Genomic DNA, 19,317 nt, shown 5'->3' on the forward strand with positions numbered 1-19,317 from the left:
TGGTACCAACTGGAACCCAGTTAGTTCCAACTGGAACCATCTGGAAATTGTTCCATAAACCTTTGGGCTGGGAAAGATTTTCGCCAGGGTCGCGAGGAGGATTTTTATGGTGCAAGGGCATCCGTGGCCAAAGAGCGTCATGGCACAAGGTTTTTTTTTTCTTCTGTCCATGAACAATTTCCCAAGCACTTCAACCTAAAGAAGCCGAGCACCAGGCTGTGGAAAGCTTGTACCCATTGTATCACCTGTGGGCACCCAGCGACACTGGGAATCGAACCCCGAACCTCCCGCACGCAAGAAACCGGCCCTAACTGAAACCAAGGGAAAGCGTTGTATGCCTCATCGATAATGATGCCCAGCATCAAAGTTGACCAGCAGCATGCAGTGGTCCCAAAAACGCCAGATGACGTCACTAAGGTATCAAAGAAAAATAAAATTTCTTCCAAAGGTGCGGGAAATTGAATCCAGGACTTGCAGACTGCGAGGCGAGCATGCAACCCATTGAACACAAAACCGTCCTGCTTTTTGGCAAACAAGCATGTGTCGCCTTACGACTGTCACGCTAATAAGTACGTTTGTGATTAGAAAGGAAGGTAAAAAAAAAGAAAAACGAAAAGAAACAATGCTTTCGCATTAAAAGCATATAAGCAGTCTTAGTGCTCTTCGTATCTTTTTTCTTAAATGGAGGCGTTATTGTAGAAAGTGACTGGCAGTCATAAGATGTGATAGTCATAAGATGTGATGAAAGAAATCATTGTTAGCAGTATTGGTTGTGTACCGTCTTTGCTAAAAGTAACCAGGAAACAGTGGTTTGTTTCTTAGCTGCGTAGTTAAGCACTTATCACAACCCTTAAAGGGGCCCAGAAACACAATCTTAGTTGACTGTTTTGCCTGTTGATCGCATACATTAAGTTACAATGGTGCTATTAGCGTCGGTACTACCGCGTATATTCCGTTTTTTAATATTTTAATGTCCCCCCAAAAACAAATTCATGGCTCTGATGGTGTCCCCACACAGTGGCGGGTTTCAGCAGCGGATATGACATCACCTGGCGCGAGCTTGATGATTGTACAAACAGTAAATATACTGCAAATTGTGTGAATAAATACAGAAACATTTTGTCACCTGTCTGCGTTTTATATTAGATCAACAAAACTTTTTGTCTTAGGTAAAAGCCCTGCAAAGCAAGTAAAATAAAAATACACCACCAGGGGCTCTGGCATGGAAACGACGCGGCCAGTCTCAGCAAGAACGAGTTACAGAGAGCAGGCAACCGTGGAGTGCAAACTTCCGCGACGTGCTCTGGCAGGCTGTTTTGATTGGTTGCATCAGGTGCCGTCATCGGGAGAGCGAAATAGGAGTGGGAAGCCCCGCCAAAATCGAGTTGAGGGCAGCGTTTTGTTTGCTTGTATTTTGAAATTTCTTCATTGAATAACTCCCGTTCCTGTGCATCGATTCCTGTAATTCTTTTTAAGTCAGCATCTGTGTGATGTAAAGAATCCACCTGAAGTATAGCCGGTATCCCCCCAGCAGTGTTTCGCAGCCCCTTTAAGCTCTGCATCCTTGCAAAGTCTTTTGGTTTTTATGGTTTCAGTTTTTCATCAAAGGTAACCATCGAATCGAATCAAATCAACTTCAACATTTTTCAACATTGGCACAATGTTGGTGGCTTTCCTGACAAAAAGTTATGAACACAGCTTCGCGACACTTCGACAATTTGCAATGGCGACAACTTGCTTCAGGATTTATATTTACGAACTAAGTTATAGTACTGCGTTAAATGCTAGGTACAGGTATGACACGCGGCTCAAGCATTAGCTTTAAGGCCTATTTTGCAAATTTTTACCGCGTTTCAGTCCGAAAAAGTACTCAAAAGTACACAATACCCTCGGCCGCATAGGCGTATATCCAGCAAGCAGGGAGGCCTCCATGAATCGGAACTTTGTGCTGCCAAGGCCTTTGTCCTTAGCAGACTTACGTACTCGCTACCGTACCTTCACTTTTCCTGTGTGGAGATCGACGCCGTGGACGTTCTTCTGTCGTGTCCATAAATATGCTTTTGGTATTCCCTCCATGCATTCACCGAACACCTTCTTCTTACCAGAATCCTCAACACCCGCCCCGAGATGGTAGAGGCTCATCTCACATCAGTACGCCGGTCTTGCTTCTACCACCACTGGTCGGCATATACTTCACTCCCTAGCCATCGACTTTACCTCGGTTACTTTATCCAACCACACTATCCCCTACCATATTCATCAACACCTACACATCCCCTTTTTGCCCAAGAACTCATTTCCAATATCAAGGACTTGCTCTATGTCGATGCGGCCGAGTATTCCTCTGGCCTCTCATATGCCCTTTCAATTCGCACATGTACGAACATTTCCCCAACCAACCTGCCGATTATGCGGCAAACCAGGTGATTTCCTGCATGTACTGCTCACGTGTTCCATTTACACGTGTTCCATTTACACGTGTTCCATTTTCACGTGTTCCATTTTCACGTGTTCCATTTTCACGTGTTCCATTTTCACGTGTTCCATTTTCACGTGTTCCATTTTCACGTGTTCCATTTTCACGTGTTCCATTTTCACGTGTTCCATTTTCACGTGTTCCATTTTCCCCCCTCAAGAGGTGACACTCACTGGGAACAGCTGATGTCAAGCTCAGCGCTACAAGACCGAAGACTCACTACCACCAGTTCCAATAACAGGCTGGCCCTCCATGAGCTGGCATACCATTTGTAAGGGAGGGACCCCAGGCATTGAAGGGGGCTCTCCCTCACCTGTAATTTTAATGGCTGATAAAGTTTATACCACGACCACCGTCCAGCCCAGTCCCTCCTCCTAAAACACTCCAACCCACTCTATCCCTCTTCTTCGCAGCTCTGCACACGCAGGCCTAGCTGGTAACAAGGTGGCGGCTCATGCCTGTGCCCGAGGTTTCGCTGTCCAGGCGCCGGCCGTGAAGTCTGCCTTCAGCCACGTGGTTCCGCTTACTGCACGGGACCGCCTCCTCATCTTTCATGACATATGTCACCATTACTGCTTAGTCATCTTGTATACGCCCCTGCACAGCGCAAAACCTCTACGTATTGCCAGGTTCTGTGGCATCTGCTTCAGACTCGGACTTGTCCACCTCCTGCCTTCTGCCACCTCACCCACACAGCTATCTATTACTCATCAGCTTGTAATTTCTGCCTGGCCAGAGTCAACCTCGACCACATCATGTGGGGCTGTGTTCGTCACTCCCTACAAAAATTCCTCGGTATTCATCTAAAGGAGCAGTGGGAAGCTGCCTTGCACAGCACAGCCCAGTGCCTGACCTCCAGGACAATACCCTGGATTGGGCTCTGAGGGTGGTGGAGGCCAACCCAGCATTGGAACCCTCTCCCTCCCCCGCTGCCCCCTAGCCTTTTGGGATAAGCTTGTCACTCGCTCACTCACTAGAAATTAGTCAGTCCAAATGAGTTGTGAGTCGTAATGAGCGTTCCCTCTGGATTAGTCTTGAGTCTGAGTGAGCTCAAGTGAGTTGCAAGCTTACATGAGTTTGAGGTCATGAGTTCGAGTGAGCCCGTACAGGTTGACCAAACTTTTTTGAGCGAGTCTGAGTGAGTGTTCGTGACTTTGCTGATTATAGCCTTGACAGCATATCCAGCAGCCAAAAGACCAGGCCAATACCTGTATTAATACCAGTGTGCGGCTGCCACCCTACAATGCACCACGCTTTTCTGCAATGCATTCATGTCTACACCTACTCTGACGACGAGTAAGACCAAATTCTTTTCATTGATTAAACGACGATACTGATAGCTCTCGCTATCAAACACATTGCGCGACCACGTAAATTATTTTTTTTTAAATATAAATAGTCGGGTTGCTTCATTTAATTTGAGCCGTAGGACATTCGTAGAGCAGCGGTCGTACGCCTGTTTGGACTTCGGAGTATTCGCCTTTCAGTCTGCGCATCTCTAGGCAAACTAACATCTAATTTCTCCGACATGCTTAGTGGTTCGTCCTCGATGGAGGTGCAGGTGGACAACTTAAGCATTCTTTCAACGCCTCGATGAGCACACGGGACCTGATCATTTAGTCTCCTGGCGCTCGTATATTCGCCTCCTTCCATCAAAGGTGAAGGAGAATAGAGTTTTCACGACCCGTTTTCATTCAAAGGCTGCGTGTAAGTTCCTCGTGCTCTCCAATTTTTACTACTGTTTTATTCACGACTACGCCGAATTACAGTGGCCACTGAGTATGACGTGAGAAAGCACTAGGCTGCAAATTAGCTTGACTATTGCCTAAACACTGCCTTGGTCCCACTATCTTTCAAGCGGCACCATTTGAAACCAAGTGGTTTTTACAAACGGTCCCACTTGCTTTCAAGTGGTTTGCAAAGTGGGCTCAGCTGGGCACCAAGTGGAACCACGTTCCATGTGAACATTTGCAAATTCAACAAACAAGGCAGAACTACAATATGATTCTTAAAATAAGAGCTGTCAGTAGCATAGCCTACTTAATTGTAATGATCATTTGCTCAATCACTGCAGAAGAAATTGTATGAAATAACTGCACTCAAGAGGCAAGTGCCACTGACCCCAGTATGAGTCTCATAAGTAGGTCTCATATGCAGTTTTCAGTTTTAATTCTCCTGCGAAAATGTTGGCACCAGGCTCAGCACCATCATGTAATCCTCACAAATCGGTTTTCCTTTCGCCTTTTGCACCTTAGTATTACGTAAGTTGAATAAAGGCACAATTGGAACCATCTGAAAATTGCATGGTTCTATTTGAAACCTGCAATGTGGCCCCACTTGCGAAATTTTCATCTTGGTAACTTGTCCTACGAATTCGCTTGACTCTTGCCTTACTTTGTCCTTCAAGACAATTTCATTTAAACTTTCGTACAACGTGACGTTCTCCCAGCCACACCGTATCCAACTCATTTCATCTCAAAGGTCGAGGCTTTTGGTCTCTGAAGACCAAATGGGTATTCAAAAAAGACCCGCTTGTACGGTCCGCCTATTGCCAGCCAGCAATCAATCGCCGGAAAGGCGCGGCTTTTGACTGCACGATCTTAAGCGCGCCTTAATAAAATACACCGTCAACAATGTCCTTACCAACGTTACTAGAACCTACTCATTTGTTCTAGTAACGTTGGTCCTTACTACGAAAACCGACCAAGGTTCTTGGACCGACAACGTTCTGTGCTGCCGCAGCGACTGCAACACTCGCTCCCGAGGCGCATACGTGCCGGACAGCTTCCCATTGCCTAGTATTTCCGCGCGGACGCTGGCTATAACAAAGCTTTGTCGCCGGCATTTCCTCGCGGACACCACTTACGTCTTGTTACCGCCGTTACGTCGAAATCTCCGCAGCAGTCCACACTCCAAACAAATTCTCGACTCATTGACGGCACAAACTGTCTTCTGCCAATCCGCGCCTCCGCGCGCGCGCGCTGCCTCCATAGCCTCGAATGCAGAGGCTTCAGCAGCTATGGAAGATTGTTTTCGTTTTCGTATTCGCACATTTCGCTTCGCAGTCCCGTTAGCTTTGTTAAAATATTTTTTCTCTAAAATCACTTAATTGTCTACGAATAATTGACTGCGCAAATTAAAAGAATTGCGCAGAATGTACTTCTGCTCGACCTTGCCGCCTCGCTGGCCTCGCTAACAGACGAATATTTCGAGTTGGAGTGCGCTTGACGGTCTTGTCGTTTTGTGGTACTGTCGTACTGCTGCCAGAAAGGACCAGTTTGCTGTTTGGTTAAGTGTGTGAGAATTTGTGCACCCAAGAACTATGGCCACAGGTGGAGATGCGGCTACGCGGGCGCTATACAGTGCGATCGCTGAAGAGGCGGCGGCTCAAGAGGAGGCTCGTGCCGAGGATGTCAGACAAGCAATGCTTCAAGAGCGCTATGAAAAAGTTAATGCTGAAGTCGCGACCTACCGAGAACTCGTTGACAGAAAAGAGGAAGCTTTGCAAGCCATGGGCGAAAATGTAAGAGCTGAAGAAAAATGCCTCATCGCACTGGAGCAGAAAATTAAGGAACTGGAAAAAGAAGAACGCGCCATGGAGGCGCGGCTTCGAGTGGAACAAAAAACGTCATCCGTTGAGCAGTGGAAACGTAATGAGAGGGATTTAAACACATCTGACCGGCAAATGAGAAGGCTGGCGTTCAAACTGAAATCCCATCACGGCATACTGCGTTTGGAAAGAGAACTCGCGCAGCTAACGAAAGAGCGTGACACGAAGAAAGAGGACGTGAAAGCCATTGACGCGGAATTAGAAAAGGTCTACAACGCTGCAAGATTAAGTAAGGATGACCGTAATGCACTCGTTGAGCTTGCCAAACTTGGTCGTGACAATGCAAAACAAGGAAAGGAGGTTGAAAAATTGACAAACGACATAAAAAATTTGGAGTCACAGAAGAGACAGCTGCAGGACAGACCATGTGCTCAAGCAGAAGCCCCAAACACGGTGATGTCTTCGGCGCTTGTTCCCACCCCCCCTTCTACTCCGAGTACGCCCAGCCTAGTGCCTCTGGACAGACAAACTTCATTACACTTTGCATCATCCATTTCGTCAAACACTGCGCAGCAAAACTTGAGCATCAGGCCTGCAACGCAAAGCAAAAACTTTGCACCCGGCCTGATGCCACCTCCAGGCCTGATCCCACTGCCCAGACCGAAAGCAGCAAGAAGTGCTGTACGTCCAGTGAGACCTGTAACGTGCAGTACTCAGCCAGCACCTTTAGCATGCCTGGGGGATCTAGGTGCACTACTAAACACATCTTCTTCACTTCAAGCTCGAGAGAGAGAGTCAGCCCCACCTCGCACCAGTGCTGGCAGTCACACCCCTCCAGGTGTGCCAAGAAAAATGCCTCGAATTGAGCTTTCTCCAGTACCCAAGGTGCCACGTCTGCATCATCAGAATCGCCCTGGTGAACGAGCAGAGCTTTCGCCGATGGCTAGAATGGTCTCGGCGCCTGACTACCAGCGCGTCCCTCGTACATCGACGCAAACTACAGCCACTTACTCACACACTGCAGTTAGAGCTACCTTGCCTTTTGGACAGCCAGTGTCCACAGCAGCGCATCGTGGTGAAGGCTCTTTCCCTAGCCCTTCCATGGCTGGGGATCACCAGCAACGTCCATCCAGAGTGAAGCCCCCTGGCACAGATCGACTTGAACAGCGCCCCAGTAATATGCCGGCAATGGAGAATATCAGCTTTCGTGCTATTTCTCAGGACACGGAGAGCCTGCCTTCGCAGCTCCCGGCTTCGTCGTCTGCAGGGAACAGTCCAGCCATACAGTTTCTCGAGAGGGAAGAAGCAACAGGGCCCTCAGAAGTTTTGGAAGGCGGAGGAAATTCGGCGCTCTCGGGGGCTTCCAATAATGGCTCTGAACCAACCGGTTCCGTCGACACTGCCTACAACTTGTTCGGCGATGATGATGATACTGGCGGAACCAGCTTCTTCTTCAACATAGATGGCGTAGGCGGTGGTACCCCAAGATTTACCTTCTGATCATATCTTCATTGCCAAAGAGCCCAACAACTACTGACAACGGCAATTTGACTCCATGGCCTGCAAATTGCATTTTTATTGTTGCTACTGTCAGCTTGAGCAAAGTCTGTTGGAGTATAACTAGTTCACCTACTGTTCATGAGCAGGTGGAAAAGTTTATTTTCACCCACCTGTTTCGTTTCAACAGATTAAAAATTATTTTAGTTTCGAGCTCCAGCCAAGTCGGTTGGAGCACTAGTTTGTTCACTTACTGTTTATGCACGGTGGGAAATGTAATTTTCACACATTCGTTTTGTTTTTGTTGCATACTACTTTACTAGGCTGCCAAGCAATACATCCAAGTTTAGCATTAGAAATTATACCCAAATGTTTGTGTTCATATGTATGGCTAATAAACTTCATTAAACTTCCAATTTGCTTCTGCTGTCACTGAGTGGTGACAGTATTGCCTGGTGGCAAGCATATATTAATCACACTGAAACGTGAACATGTGTGTTCACAAAAAATGTGATGCTTCGTGGGCAAACTGTCACCACCCGAGTTTACTTTTTGCAGTGTTGTTGTTTAACAATGGCATTTCCTGCCTTGCTTCCAGCACTTAGCATGTATGCACACCAAAGCTGGATATAAATAAGAAATAATTGATTATGACGAGGAAAGGTGCAGTAACTGTCCCTTGGTGGACACCCCAACCATGCCAAGGAGGGAGCGAAAGATGGGGGTGGAAAAGGCTCCATAATGGTTGGTTTCGGGTCAATTTAGACTGCCTGAGCTTCTCCGATTTGCACTGACATCGCAGAGCATAGATGTAGATCACTGCCAGTTTCTTGCAACCAAATTCACTCTGTGATGATAGTGAGTCTTTATGCCGCAATGGCATCTGCGGCCAAAGAGCGCCATGGCACACGGTATATTTGTTTGCTCAAGGTAGGGTCGAAGACCCGTTTCCTAACCATTTCACCCTGATTAAGCCAAGCACCAGGTCAGGGGAGGCTTGTACCCGACCGGTGTACTGGCTTGTACCGGTGGGTACCCGACGGCACTGGGAACGCACCCCACACCACCCACATGCGAGGCGGATGCTAAACCACGAGTCCACCACTGTGGTGGACTCGTTTCTTACTTGGAGTGCTTTAGTGCATGGCAAAACACATTCTCAGTGGCCACAGAGTTGCTCAGTGCAGAGGGTCAATGTACTCAATAAGAGGCAGCTGTAGCTAGATCAAGGCGAAATGCAACACTTTTTGTCCACCATTTACTTACTTTGAGAATGCATGCGAACTACCTTCGGATAGCCAAACTCAACCCTAAATAGTTCATTACGGAGTCTTTTTTCATCCGAGACAGCTTTGAGATACAAAAGTTTTTGTAGCATTCAGTATGCGTCTATGAACATGGTGTAGCGCTCTTTACTCACACATCAAACCACTGTCAACGGCTTTATTCTGAAATCTTGAAACTGTGTTGTCTGCCAATTAAGGCTGCCAGTAGAGCATGGATTATGGGATACGAGTTTGCAAGGAAAAATTTATTCCTCTGGAGTCAGCCAAACCAACTTTAACTGTCCACAACTGTACATCTACGATGTGCATTTGGAGTTGACAGGCCTGCCGCTCTACAGGTTTCCGTGCAATTTCCCAACACTTGAGGTAGATAAAACAACCAAGGCGATGAAAATAAAAAGCTACAAGCGTATTACAACCAACACCTCCTTTTCGAGCCTCGAGTTAACAATTTGGTCGCCTCAGCAGCATGGAGTCTTCAAAAGGCTACGTAATTGAAACTGAACACCTGCATTTGCATTATAGAGCCTATTTATTTATTTCTGTTCTCTCAGCACTGCAGTATGACAGAGAGGGAGTGTTTAAACGAATGAAAATACAGGTAGAAAGAAATTCAAAGAATATTACTATTCTGGGATGTACAGTCGTCTACACACCTGCCTAGAACGCTTGAACGGCATAAAAGGGAGTACACTTGCATGTTTCACGAATGGCCTAGGGCTCGAAACAAGACCTTATCATGCATACACATTTCAATGCATTGTGTTTAACTCCTCATGTCTTTAAAATCTGTCGGGCTTGCCAGGCATCGGCGATGGCCATAAGTACACAACAGAGTGCGCCACTCGAGAGCTCAACAGGTGTGTGGACGACTGTACTTTTTCCCACCTCCAGTGAGCTTTTTGTTGGCTTGGAGAAATGCTCAGGCTACCTCGAATTGCAAGAAAAGCGAAGTAATTTGCAGTTTTCTACGCTCTCATGCACAGGAACTGTTGCCTTTGGCAAGCACATTTATGTCATCGGTGGCTACGACGGGCGGGGCCAAGTCAGTTCAGTCGAGCGTTACGACACGGACCGCGACGTCTGGGAGATGGTGGCACCCCTCAACACACGCCGAAGTGCTCTCAGTGCAGCAGTTTTGGATGGAAAGATCTACGCATTAGGTGAGTGATGGAGACCTTTGATGCCTTGTCAGTCTGCGAAGTCGAGGGCAGTGCCAAACCTAGAACTACAAGCTTTGCTAGCACAAAGGAGTAAGCGCTAAAAGTTAAAACAAGAGATGACGACATTTCATGTTTTATGGCACGTCGGCTGCTTGAGCCATCTCGTGCCAAATTGTGTGGCAGATTTAAGGGGGGACGAGGGTCTTAAAACGAACTTTTTATTTATGGCTAGAATCTCATGAAATTTTGTACACAGATGCATTTTTCTCTTCTGATTCCAAATATGTAATCATAATCGAGCTGGTGGTCTTAATCTTACAAAGTCTAGAATGTAATTAGGTAATTTCTTACGCAGCTTTAATGAACTTTCTCATTGCATTTTGTTGCTTTTATTTATATGAATTGATAGCCAGAGAGTTCCCATACCTGATGACATTCTTCATTTTTCTCTAAAGGCATGTCATTCTGACATACTACGTCGAGAGTAAAAGGTCACAGTATTTGACACTGCAACACGTAAAGCTAATTGTAAACTGCTATTTATACATGGCCTAAACAAAAAAAGTAAGAATGTCATCAGGTATGGGAATTTGCTGTCTATCAATTCATGTAATTAAATGCAACAAAATGCAATGAGAAATTTCATTAAAGCTGCCTAAGAAGTTACCAAATTACACTCTAGAATTCAAGATAACTACTGATCTAAGACCACCAGCTCAATTATGACTACATTTTTGAAATCAGAAGAGAGAAACATATCTGTGTGCAAAATTTCATGAGGTTCTAGCCACAAATAAAAAGGTCAGTTTTAAGACCCTCGTCCCCCTTAATGTTAATGTATTTATTTATTAAACTGTTATTTATTAACTGTAATTTATTAACACAGGATTATAAGCAGGATTAATATCCTGAGGAATCTCGAAAACTCATAAAACAAGGTTGTGGCTTGAACAATAAAGATAGTGGACATGATGTCTAGATCATTTGGGCTTCATTTGACCGCTGGCCCTCACATACCAAGGCCCGAAAAACAGCAGTCTCAGAAGGTCAACACAATATTTATTTATTTATTTATTTATTTATTTAAAACATACTGCAGTCATTGAAGACCAAGCAGGAGGGCAATACAGGTCATAAGTAAACGCAATTCAGCGCCACCCTTAGCAAGCAATCACACACACAAAAAAAAAACACAAGCAATCATAAGTAATCAACAGGTCAAAGCAGTCAAAGCAATCAAATGCCCAGCATGCAGTGCAAACACAGAAAAAGAAAGAAAAAGAAATGAATCAGCAAAAAGCGAAGAGTAACATCAACCCAGAGTTTTTCGTACTCGTTCTTCGAAAACATTTACATCATGCGCAGAAAAAACTTCTATTGGGAGTGCATTCCATTGTGAGACAGTGCGCGGAAAAAATGAGTTCTTAAACCTGTTAGTACGCGCAAAGATTGGTTCCAGGTTGTAAAGATGGGTGTGCCGAGTTTGACGACCCTCACGTGGATGAATGAACAATTGCGCGTTGATACCAAGTTGGTGATTGCAGAGCCGATACAGAAACCGCAGCCTGGAAATCTTTCTTCTGCTTTCTAAGGTCAAAATGTTGTTAGCACTCATTAGAGACGACGGAGAATCTAATCTGTGGTATGAATTGAATATGAAATGAACTGCCTTTCTCTGTACCATTTCTAGTTTATTTACGTCTTTTTTCAAGTGAGGGTCCCATACTGTACAGCCATATTCCAGTTGAGGTCTGATAAGGGTATTGTATGCAAGCAGCTTAACATTGGAAGGGGCCGACCTTAATTTGAAACGAAGAAACCCTAGTTTCCTAAGGGCTGATGTACAGATTTTATTAATGTGGCTGGTCCAGTTCAAGTTGTTAGTTATCGTAACACATAAGTATTTACACTCGTTGACCTGAACTAATGGATATTCGTTGATTTTGTACAAAAACTGAGCCGGAGATTTCTTGTTAGTTACCCGAAGAAGGACAGATTTTTCTCGGTTTAATTCCATAGAGGGTGTACGCCGTAGAGGGTGTAATAGAGGGTGTACGCCCACAGAAGCCCACATGCACGGCACAAGAGAAGGAAATAAGCCACTGCACATGTATAATCTGCTGTGTAGGCCAAAAAATTGGTCGGTTTGGTTGTTTAGCGCATAAAAATTGCAGAAACAAAAAAACGAAAGAGCAAACTAAACCAGAGACAAGTGGCCCACACCAAGCATGACATGATTGCTGGCAGCAACACAAAATTTGAGTTGCATCTATTGCATAAGAAATCTGCACTTCTTCCAGAGTAGAGCAGTTTTATATTTCAAAAGAACAAAATATTTGCGCCAGCTTACGACTTCCTTACCCTGGGAATTCCTCCTGTAGACCTTTACATGGCTATCAGGGCAGGCGGCTTTTTGACCATGGCGAGTATGCAGGGACCTGATATCCCAATTCCTTCCAGCTTTTATAGGAGGCATTGGTGGGAGCCTCTTACTCTTGAAAACAGCAGCCTTTGACTTCTTTTTACTGTAACTAGTATTTCAAACGATTACCTGGTGAGACTCGCCGACTCATGTGGTACAACGGTGACGTTGGACCGATTGTTGCAGGGGGCTACGACGGTCAGGAGTACCTGTCCACCGTGGAAGTCTACGACCCCTCCGCAGACACATGGACTACGGGTCCTCCCATGCCTTCTTGCAAGAGCGGCCAGGCATCATGCTCTTTCCCTGCCCCATGCGTCCTCCATAAGGTCTTGTGACCCCGGGCCAACCTCTAGTGTTCTCTTCCCGAAACCAGTGAACAGCACCAGTGGCTAAGCTGCTGAGCTCGAAACATGTTGGACACTTTGTAAAATTAAAAAGGCCTATTTTTATTGCTTTTTACCAATCGCAGCGACCTTTCACTTCCTTGGAGCAAGTTACGAACATCAGAGGACTAGCACGGCGCAATTGCTCTACCACTGTTTCCATCCTTTTCAGATGCTAACTCCACCTGTGCCATTTCTACTAAACAGAGCAACTGGGGATGGTGGACGCCGCAGTGACAGATTGATAAAAGCTCCCGTATGGTGTGTAGCCTTTGGGCACAATTACTTCTGCCGAATCCACACGCTTGACAGGTTTGTTCTCAGGTCATACAGAATTTAGTATGCCCACGCAGCTGATTAAATTGTAGGGTAATTGGTAGATCCATATCTGAATGTAACCAAGCATCATGCATTTTTATTTTTATTTAATTAGCGCGCTAAAACAGCAAGTATTATGTCATCCTGTTAAGCAACGTGCCCATAACCAACAATAATTGAGTTCAGTAGGTTATTGAGAACAACTATTCACTAGCAGTGCAACGATGCCGAACTTGGTAGTGCTAGTGAGAAGAATTAGTTATACTCTGGTGCCAACAAAATGAAATTTTATTAACTATCACTGGTCACGCTACTCGGGTTAGTATTGCAGCTAAGAGGATGGTTGAGAGCCGCTGGAGTCTGATGATGGTGATGACCGCCTAAACGGATTCAGCCTTGAGGCCCAACTTTGTGATTGCTCGCTGCAAGACAAACACAATGAAGACTTATTGAACCCACTCACAACAACAAATCCTGTTAAAGAAAATGAAAAAAAAAAAACCAGAAAAGTAGACTTACGTAGTTGCTTCTTCCTGCTGCTTCGCTTCTTCTTTTACTGTTAAAAAAGTAAAAAGGTAAAAATTGCAGCAATCACATTTTCTTTAAAAGCTCCGAGCAACTTTGAAAACAACTGCAGTACACTGGTGTAACAGATGCTGTTCTTCCTAATAGATCAGCATGACTTATTGATTCATCTTACAACCAGCCAATTAATGCTTCAGCTGCATTTATTTTCCATAGCGGTCAACTACTCAACGTGATAAGATCCAAGAGAGCCAAGCACTCTTAACACTCCAAACACAACTGCGACATGTTTGTTTTTGCATCCAAGTAGCAAAATGGTGATCGGTACAGTTTAACAGCATTGGCTGACTGCTATTTAGTTTTGAAACATTGGCCGTTGGTTTTATCGGCGATTTTCACAACCTAGAAGGGGCACCTCAAGTAATCCAATATGGCGACATTATGGAAAACTTCTTCTGTGGGCAGCCTAGGTACAACCTCGTTTGTTTTAAAACTTCGCTTTAAGAGGGTGTAAAGTAGCAAATTAGAGACAAGGAAGAAATCGCTGTCTGGCAGTTGAAAATGGGCAGCGTTAAAGCGGGGCAGTAGCTAGACTGTCGACTTGCGCTTCGGAGAGAATTTAAAAATGACACTAACAAAGGAGACAGTTGCACAGCGGGTGAATGGCATAGAGGAAATGAAAAACAAATTACTGGCTAAGCTAGGTTACGGCTTGGTTATAACATTTGACAATAACCTTCACGTCCATTTCTTTCTCTGACGCCATTCCGCCAATCAATCCCACCCCCCACTTGTCTTGCCTTGGCTGTGCCCCGATCCACTTGGGTGCCAAAGCCAAAGCAAGCCAAGGAAGAACTACAATGGGTTTCAGTTTCACAACATATCACGGTGGGCTACCATTTACTGCCTTCACCACAGAAGAAAGAAAACTGACTCACACTTCAGTTCTTCCAAGTAATCATTGAGGAACTGGTACTTGAGAGGTTTCGGCTTGGGAAGGGCGTCCTCATAGTCCATGAGCTTAGCTTCAGCTTTCCAGAGAGTCAGACCAAACCAGTCTGCCTCTTCTTCCTGCAAGCAAACAAAGGCGTGTTAGACTTCCTCCTGTACACATCATGCTATTGGGCAAACAAATCATACAGCTAATGCAGCAATCACATAAAACATAATCTGAACATTGCTTTAGTATGCTCATCAGCACACAAACTTCCAGTGCAGGACATCTACTGGAGCCAGTTTGGATGTGATGTAAAACTTGCATTCCGCTATGATACCACCTCTTTTAGCTGTCCCCATCAACAAAGAATGCTACTGCAGGATATTTCATCCTTTTTTTAATGTCACTTAAGGTTTCAAGTTTTTTTTATTCACAGAAATGCGTTGCAGAAATCAGTGATTACAAAAAAAATGAGTTACAAAAAATGAGGCACATTAAAATATCTAAATTATGACGTTCACACCATCTATATGATGATGATGACTGTAAAGCAACTGATGTACATTTGCTCACAATGCGCTGATACGCTTTCTGGATACCTGTCAGCCATGAAAAAAAATCTAAATGTCTGTGCCCTTCACATGAAAGCACAACAAATGGTATTCCAAAAATTTAAAGAAGACACTTGACCTCTGCCTTAAGGGTATGATGCGATAGCTTAATGGGTTTATGATCATATATACCGAGTCAGTCATTCTCTACTTTGCATTCGTAGATCCCTGGGAGTCCTCATGCACCTCCTGACGCAGTGGTGCAGCGGGTAAGCGATGTGCTGGTTGTGCAACCCGGCCGCCAATCATTAATTTAACTGCCACCCGCCACAGTGAGTAGTTTGCTTATTGATGGGTAGGTTGTAATGGCGCTGCAATGTCATGTGACCTAGTGGCCCCATCTGCCTCCTAGGTTGCTTCTCTGAGACTTTTCCATGAATTTTTGTTCACGGTCAATAACGCCAATGACAGCTATGACACCGGTCTGTGACACAAGCTCCTTAACACTATCGCACTAAGACGCCAGGGAACTTCGCTACATGGCTTGCTTGGAAAAGCAGCTCCCCTGTTAGTACGACCAATAATAATGATGCAAATGCTAGGCCTGCACATCCTCTCCCGCATTACAAGCACAGCATTATTTAAGAGTTTAAGTGCTCTAAAGAAAAGAATTACTCATTCTTTAGACATTATCAGCACCTCCACAGTCTGAAGGCAAATGATATCCAGCTGGCAGTTATATGCCATGCACAGAATCTAACATCACTTGTGGTACATTTGCCAGTCTGCTGGTCGAGTAACAAGTGCTGTTGCGGTGTTGTTGTTGTAGCCTTCCAATTTCGATGCAATGTCAATGAGTACACATTGACCGTGTGTGTGTGTGTAAAACAAAAAGGCTACTAAACAACTCAAAAACTTCTTTATCAAGATCTGGTTCTTGAGTGTGAATAGGGTATGGTTGTCTAGAACATTAGCCGCCACTAGCACTTGCAGCCTGTGTTTTGCACAGGTACCAAGGGTATCCAAAAAGGCAAGCCTACTCACCGATACAATGAAGTCCTTGTACTTCTCCAAGATCTCTTTCTGCTTCTTCTCGTCGTTGTGATACAGATCTTTCCTTGCCAATGCAAGCAGCATCTTCCGCCTCAAGTCCAGTGCCAGCTGAGAATGTAAGTCTTGCACCGGTGTCTAAAAAAAACAAAAAAGTCTGAATCTGAAGACACCTGGACATCTTGCACAGCACACTACACAGAAGGTGCAGACACATCAACCGCAAGATGCAAACACTTCAGCCCAATGAGCAAATGCAATGATGAAGACACCTGAGAATAAAAACATTTCAGATCTTTATTTTTTTCCTGCCAGTGCAGTTTTGCCAATCAGCAAGTGTCACGACCTTCCAGAGCCAATGTCATGCCATGCCAACTGTCCAGTGTCCAACAACAGTTAGAACTGAAAAAATGTCAGCGACTCTAAACACAAGTTGGCCTAGATTGATGGATTACCATCTCCTAACGACAAAGAGGTTACTTTCACAAGAAACAGAGCTTTTACAAAGGAACGGCAGGTCCCATCAGAACCATTTTTTTCACAAGAACACTTCTAACAACAAAGAGTTACTTTCATAAGAAACAGAGCTCTTACAAAGGAACGGCAGAGCCCATCACGATCAGCTTTTTGCACAAGGACACCAAGTCTGGTGAGATTTTTTTGTTGGTGTTGTATAGAACATGAAACAAATGATTACAGGCCTAAATATTGAGGTACGTCTTTCTCAGCCAGTGCTCTCTAACTGCACAAGAAAGAAGGCAAAAAGAAAGACAGATACAGAAAATTAAATAAGGGAAACCGATGACTTTATGTCATCAGCACCATCGTCACGGTGATGTCACCAGTAGACTATGAGAGAGTGACATCTACAGCAAAAAAATATGAAATTTCTTCCGAAGGTGTGGAAAATTCCACCAAGGACTTTCAGGATGTGAGGCGAGTACACAAACCATAGGCCTCAAAACTTGCTTCTTGGCGAATAAAGGGGAACATAGTGTATGTGTTGCCTTACGACCGCGCACTACAAGTATGTGTGTCATTACAAAGGAAGGAATCTATAATAAACCTCTCAACAGAGCTCACGATGAGACTCTGCTTTCACATTCAAAGCACGTAAGTAGTCCTAAGTGTGCTCCGTAATTTTGCCCTTTTCAACTGTGCTTGCACTGTGACGGCGCCAATAAACAAATTCCACGGGAGAGCTGTCCAGCACTATAGACAAAATGGGTTTGTAAGCTACATTCCTAACTTTTTAACAAAAGCATTACACATGACTCCACCTGTGAAAAAATAAACGTAAAAAGCAAGGAATGAATGCCAATTAGCTGTTCAGTGAAACAAAAACAGCTGACACAGGATATGTTGTTATTTGGACGAGAATTAGGCCTACATAGTAGGACAATAATGTCGCAAACCTTTGTAATGTTTTTAAAAAGTTCACAGAAAAATGGATATGCATATGACGAGTGCAATTGATTGAATGAACAGCTGCAGGTGCGATTTGAGTCTACGCTGTCTTTCCATGCCTGCAACTGTCATCCAAATAACAATGCGACCTCTGTTGTGCTATGTTCACTAGCTCGATGACATCGAAGAATCCAGTCTAAAAAAATGCTATGCATACAGCCTTTCGTCTAAGGTCCCCTCTCACCTTTAATATGTAGAAGTCGAAGCCATAATGCTCATTAATCAGTAGCTGTGTTCTCTGGGTGACTGTGACACGCATGTACTTGTCGAGGATCTCGCTGTAAAGCACAACTCGTCGCAAGATTGGTTCGAAGTACTTGACGTAGCAACCAGTGGCACAGGGCTTGTAGCCACGCACGATGCCCTCTCCGCCCCAGATGCCCTCTCGACACTCCTTTGGGTACAGCACGGGGATAGGTCGCTCCTCCGTCCTGAAGCTGAAAATGGCACCAATACATGCGGTCAGCCCTGTTCCACTTGGTAACTGTGTACTAACAACTTGCAGTGACAGGAGAACGGAGTGTTGTATGTAATCTTGCCCACTCGAGTCTTTAATCTACACTAATTCCCACAGCTTCTTGCCAAGACTCATCCGGCAACAGGTTTCGTACTACATTTAAAGAACAATCAAGTATTCAAGGAAGCGAGCGTTGTAGTTGGTTTAAGTAGTATGGCGGTCTAAGGTCACAAAGTTAACATGTCCTTATGATGAACAGCTACCGTCTAGCTCGGCAAAGTACTCTTTTGCAGTGCTTATGATCTTGCAGTGTTCCCCATGAATGTTAGTTCACAAGTGCTTCAAGTGGAGATCTCGCCAGCCTTGCAAATGCTACCTCCCATTGTCCAAGAATCTAATATCCCATCAAAGTTTCTATTCGACGCATTTATTAGTCTAGCCGCCTGTTAGTAGTCTATGACCAAACAGGCTATTAGTCCGGATATTGAAATTTTCGCTAGGGATATCGGCCATGAGAAACGACGCAGATTAACCTCCGGGATTAACCTTGAGAACCCGCGCACAGTTTCAGATTGGAATTTATCTCCCCACCGGTGTTTTTGGATCGGAAGCTTTTATGGACGCGTTGCAAAGTCATCTTCAGAGTGAAGCAGATGTCTGTTTTTAATGTTTTTTGGAAATTGTTTTCTTGTACTATTGCTTGTATGTCTGTATTGTTATGCATTACCTCTCCTATGACTAAGTGAAAAATAAAAATGAAAAATAAAAATCCTGGCCGCGGTGGCCCAGGTGCTGGTTCGGGACATTAAACCCGACTTGCAGCGAGCTGCTCTCGCTGTCAAGCCATCCAGCACCACACGCAATGTATACTTGTTGCTTATATAGCTTAAAACACAACCAGGTGGTTAAGCCTGCGCCGTACACTGCAACCACGCGTAATATCGAGAGAGATCACGTAAGGACATCGGCCTCCGCACTCACACTCGTTTCAGTCTTGGGTTCCACACATATTTTTCGGGAGGAGGTTTGTAGTGAACGGGCGCTGGTTTCCTCTTCATGTCCTCCAGGAATCGGCGGTAGTGGGCCGGAAACCGTTCGAATATGGGTACGAACTTCTTAGTTGAGGACATCGTGCCTTGGTAGTGCGCGATTTCACGGTCACACAGCCGCCATGTGCTGCGAAGCGAACAAAGTAAACAAAGCGCAAAAGATGATCATGGTTGTGGTTTCGT

At 44.9% G+C, this 19,317-nt stretch overlaps 3 protein-coding genes across 5 annotated transcripts in view; 2 read left to right on the forward strand and 1 right to left on the reverse strand.

Moving 5' to 3' along the window:
* The window catches only part of LOC149365849 (kelch-like ECH-associated protein 1), a 52,091-nt gene extending 39,231 nt beyond the window's left edge, over nt 1–12,860 (forward strand). For all 3 annotated transcript variants that reach the window (XM_089546730.1, XM_089546737.1, XM_089546724.1), the window contains 2 exons: nt 9,796–9,972; nt 12,581–12,860. In XM_089546730.1, the coding sequence (XP_089402856.1) occupies nt 9,796–9,972; nt 12,581–12,732 (329 nt within the window). In that variant the 3' untranslated portion in view covers nt 12,733–12,860. The remainder of the gene's footprint in view (nt 1–9,795; nt 9,973–12,580) is intronic.
* LOC149365850 (uncharacterized) lies at nt 66–8,522 on the forward strand. The gene has a single exon (XM_089546748.1). The coding sequence runs from the start codon at nt 5,799–5,801 to the stop codon at nt 7,524–7,526; it is 1,728 nt and encodes a 575-aa protein (XP_089402874.1). The 5' UTR covers nt 66–5,798; the 3' UTR covers nt 7,527–8,522.
* A 508-nt stretch (nt 12,861–13,368) lies between the features above and the next one.
* Nucleotides 13,369–19,291, reverse strand: mRpL28 (mitochondrial ribosomal protein L28). The gene is made up of 6 exons (XM_089546781.1): nt 19,067–19,291; nt 17,813–18,065; nt 16,156–16,299; nt 14,562–14,694; nt 13,618–13,654; nt 13,369–13,520 (listed from the first exon to the last, which is right to left on the reverse strand). Exons 1-6 carry the CDS (start codon nt 19,213–19,215, stop codon nt 13,430–13,432), a joined length of 807 nt encoding a protein of 268 aa, XP_089402907.1. The 5' UTR covers nt 19,216–19,291; the 3' UTR covers nt 13,369–13,429.
* Nucleotides 19,292–19,317: the final 26 nt, after the last annotated feature.

The sequence above is a fragment of the Amblyomma mixtum genome, chromosome 1, assembly GCF_055824585.1.
Source record: "Amblyomma mixtum isolate Tamu chromosome 1, ASM5582458v1, whole genome shotgun sequence".
Lineage (NCBI taxonomy): Eukaryota > Metazoa > Arthropoda > Arachnida > Ixodida > Ixodidae > Amblyomma > Amblyomma mixtum.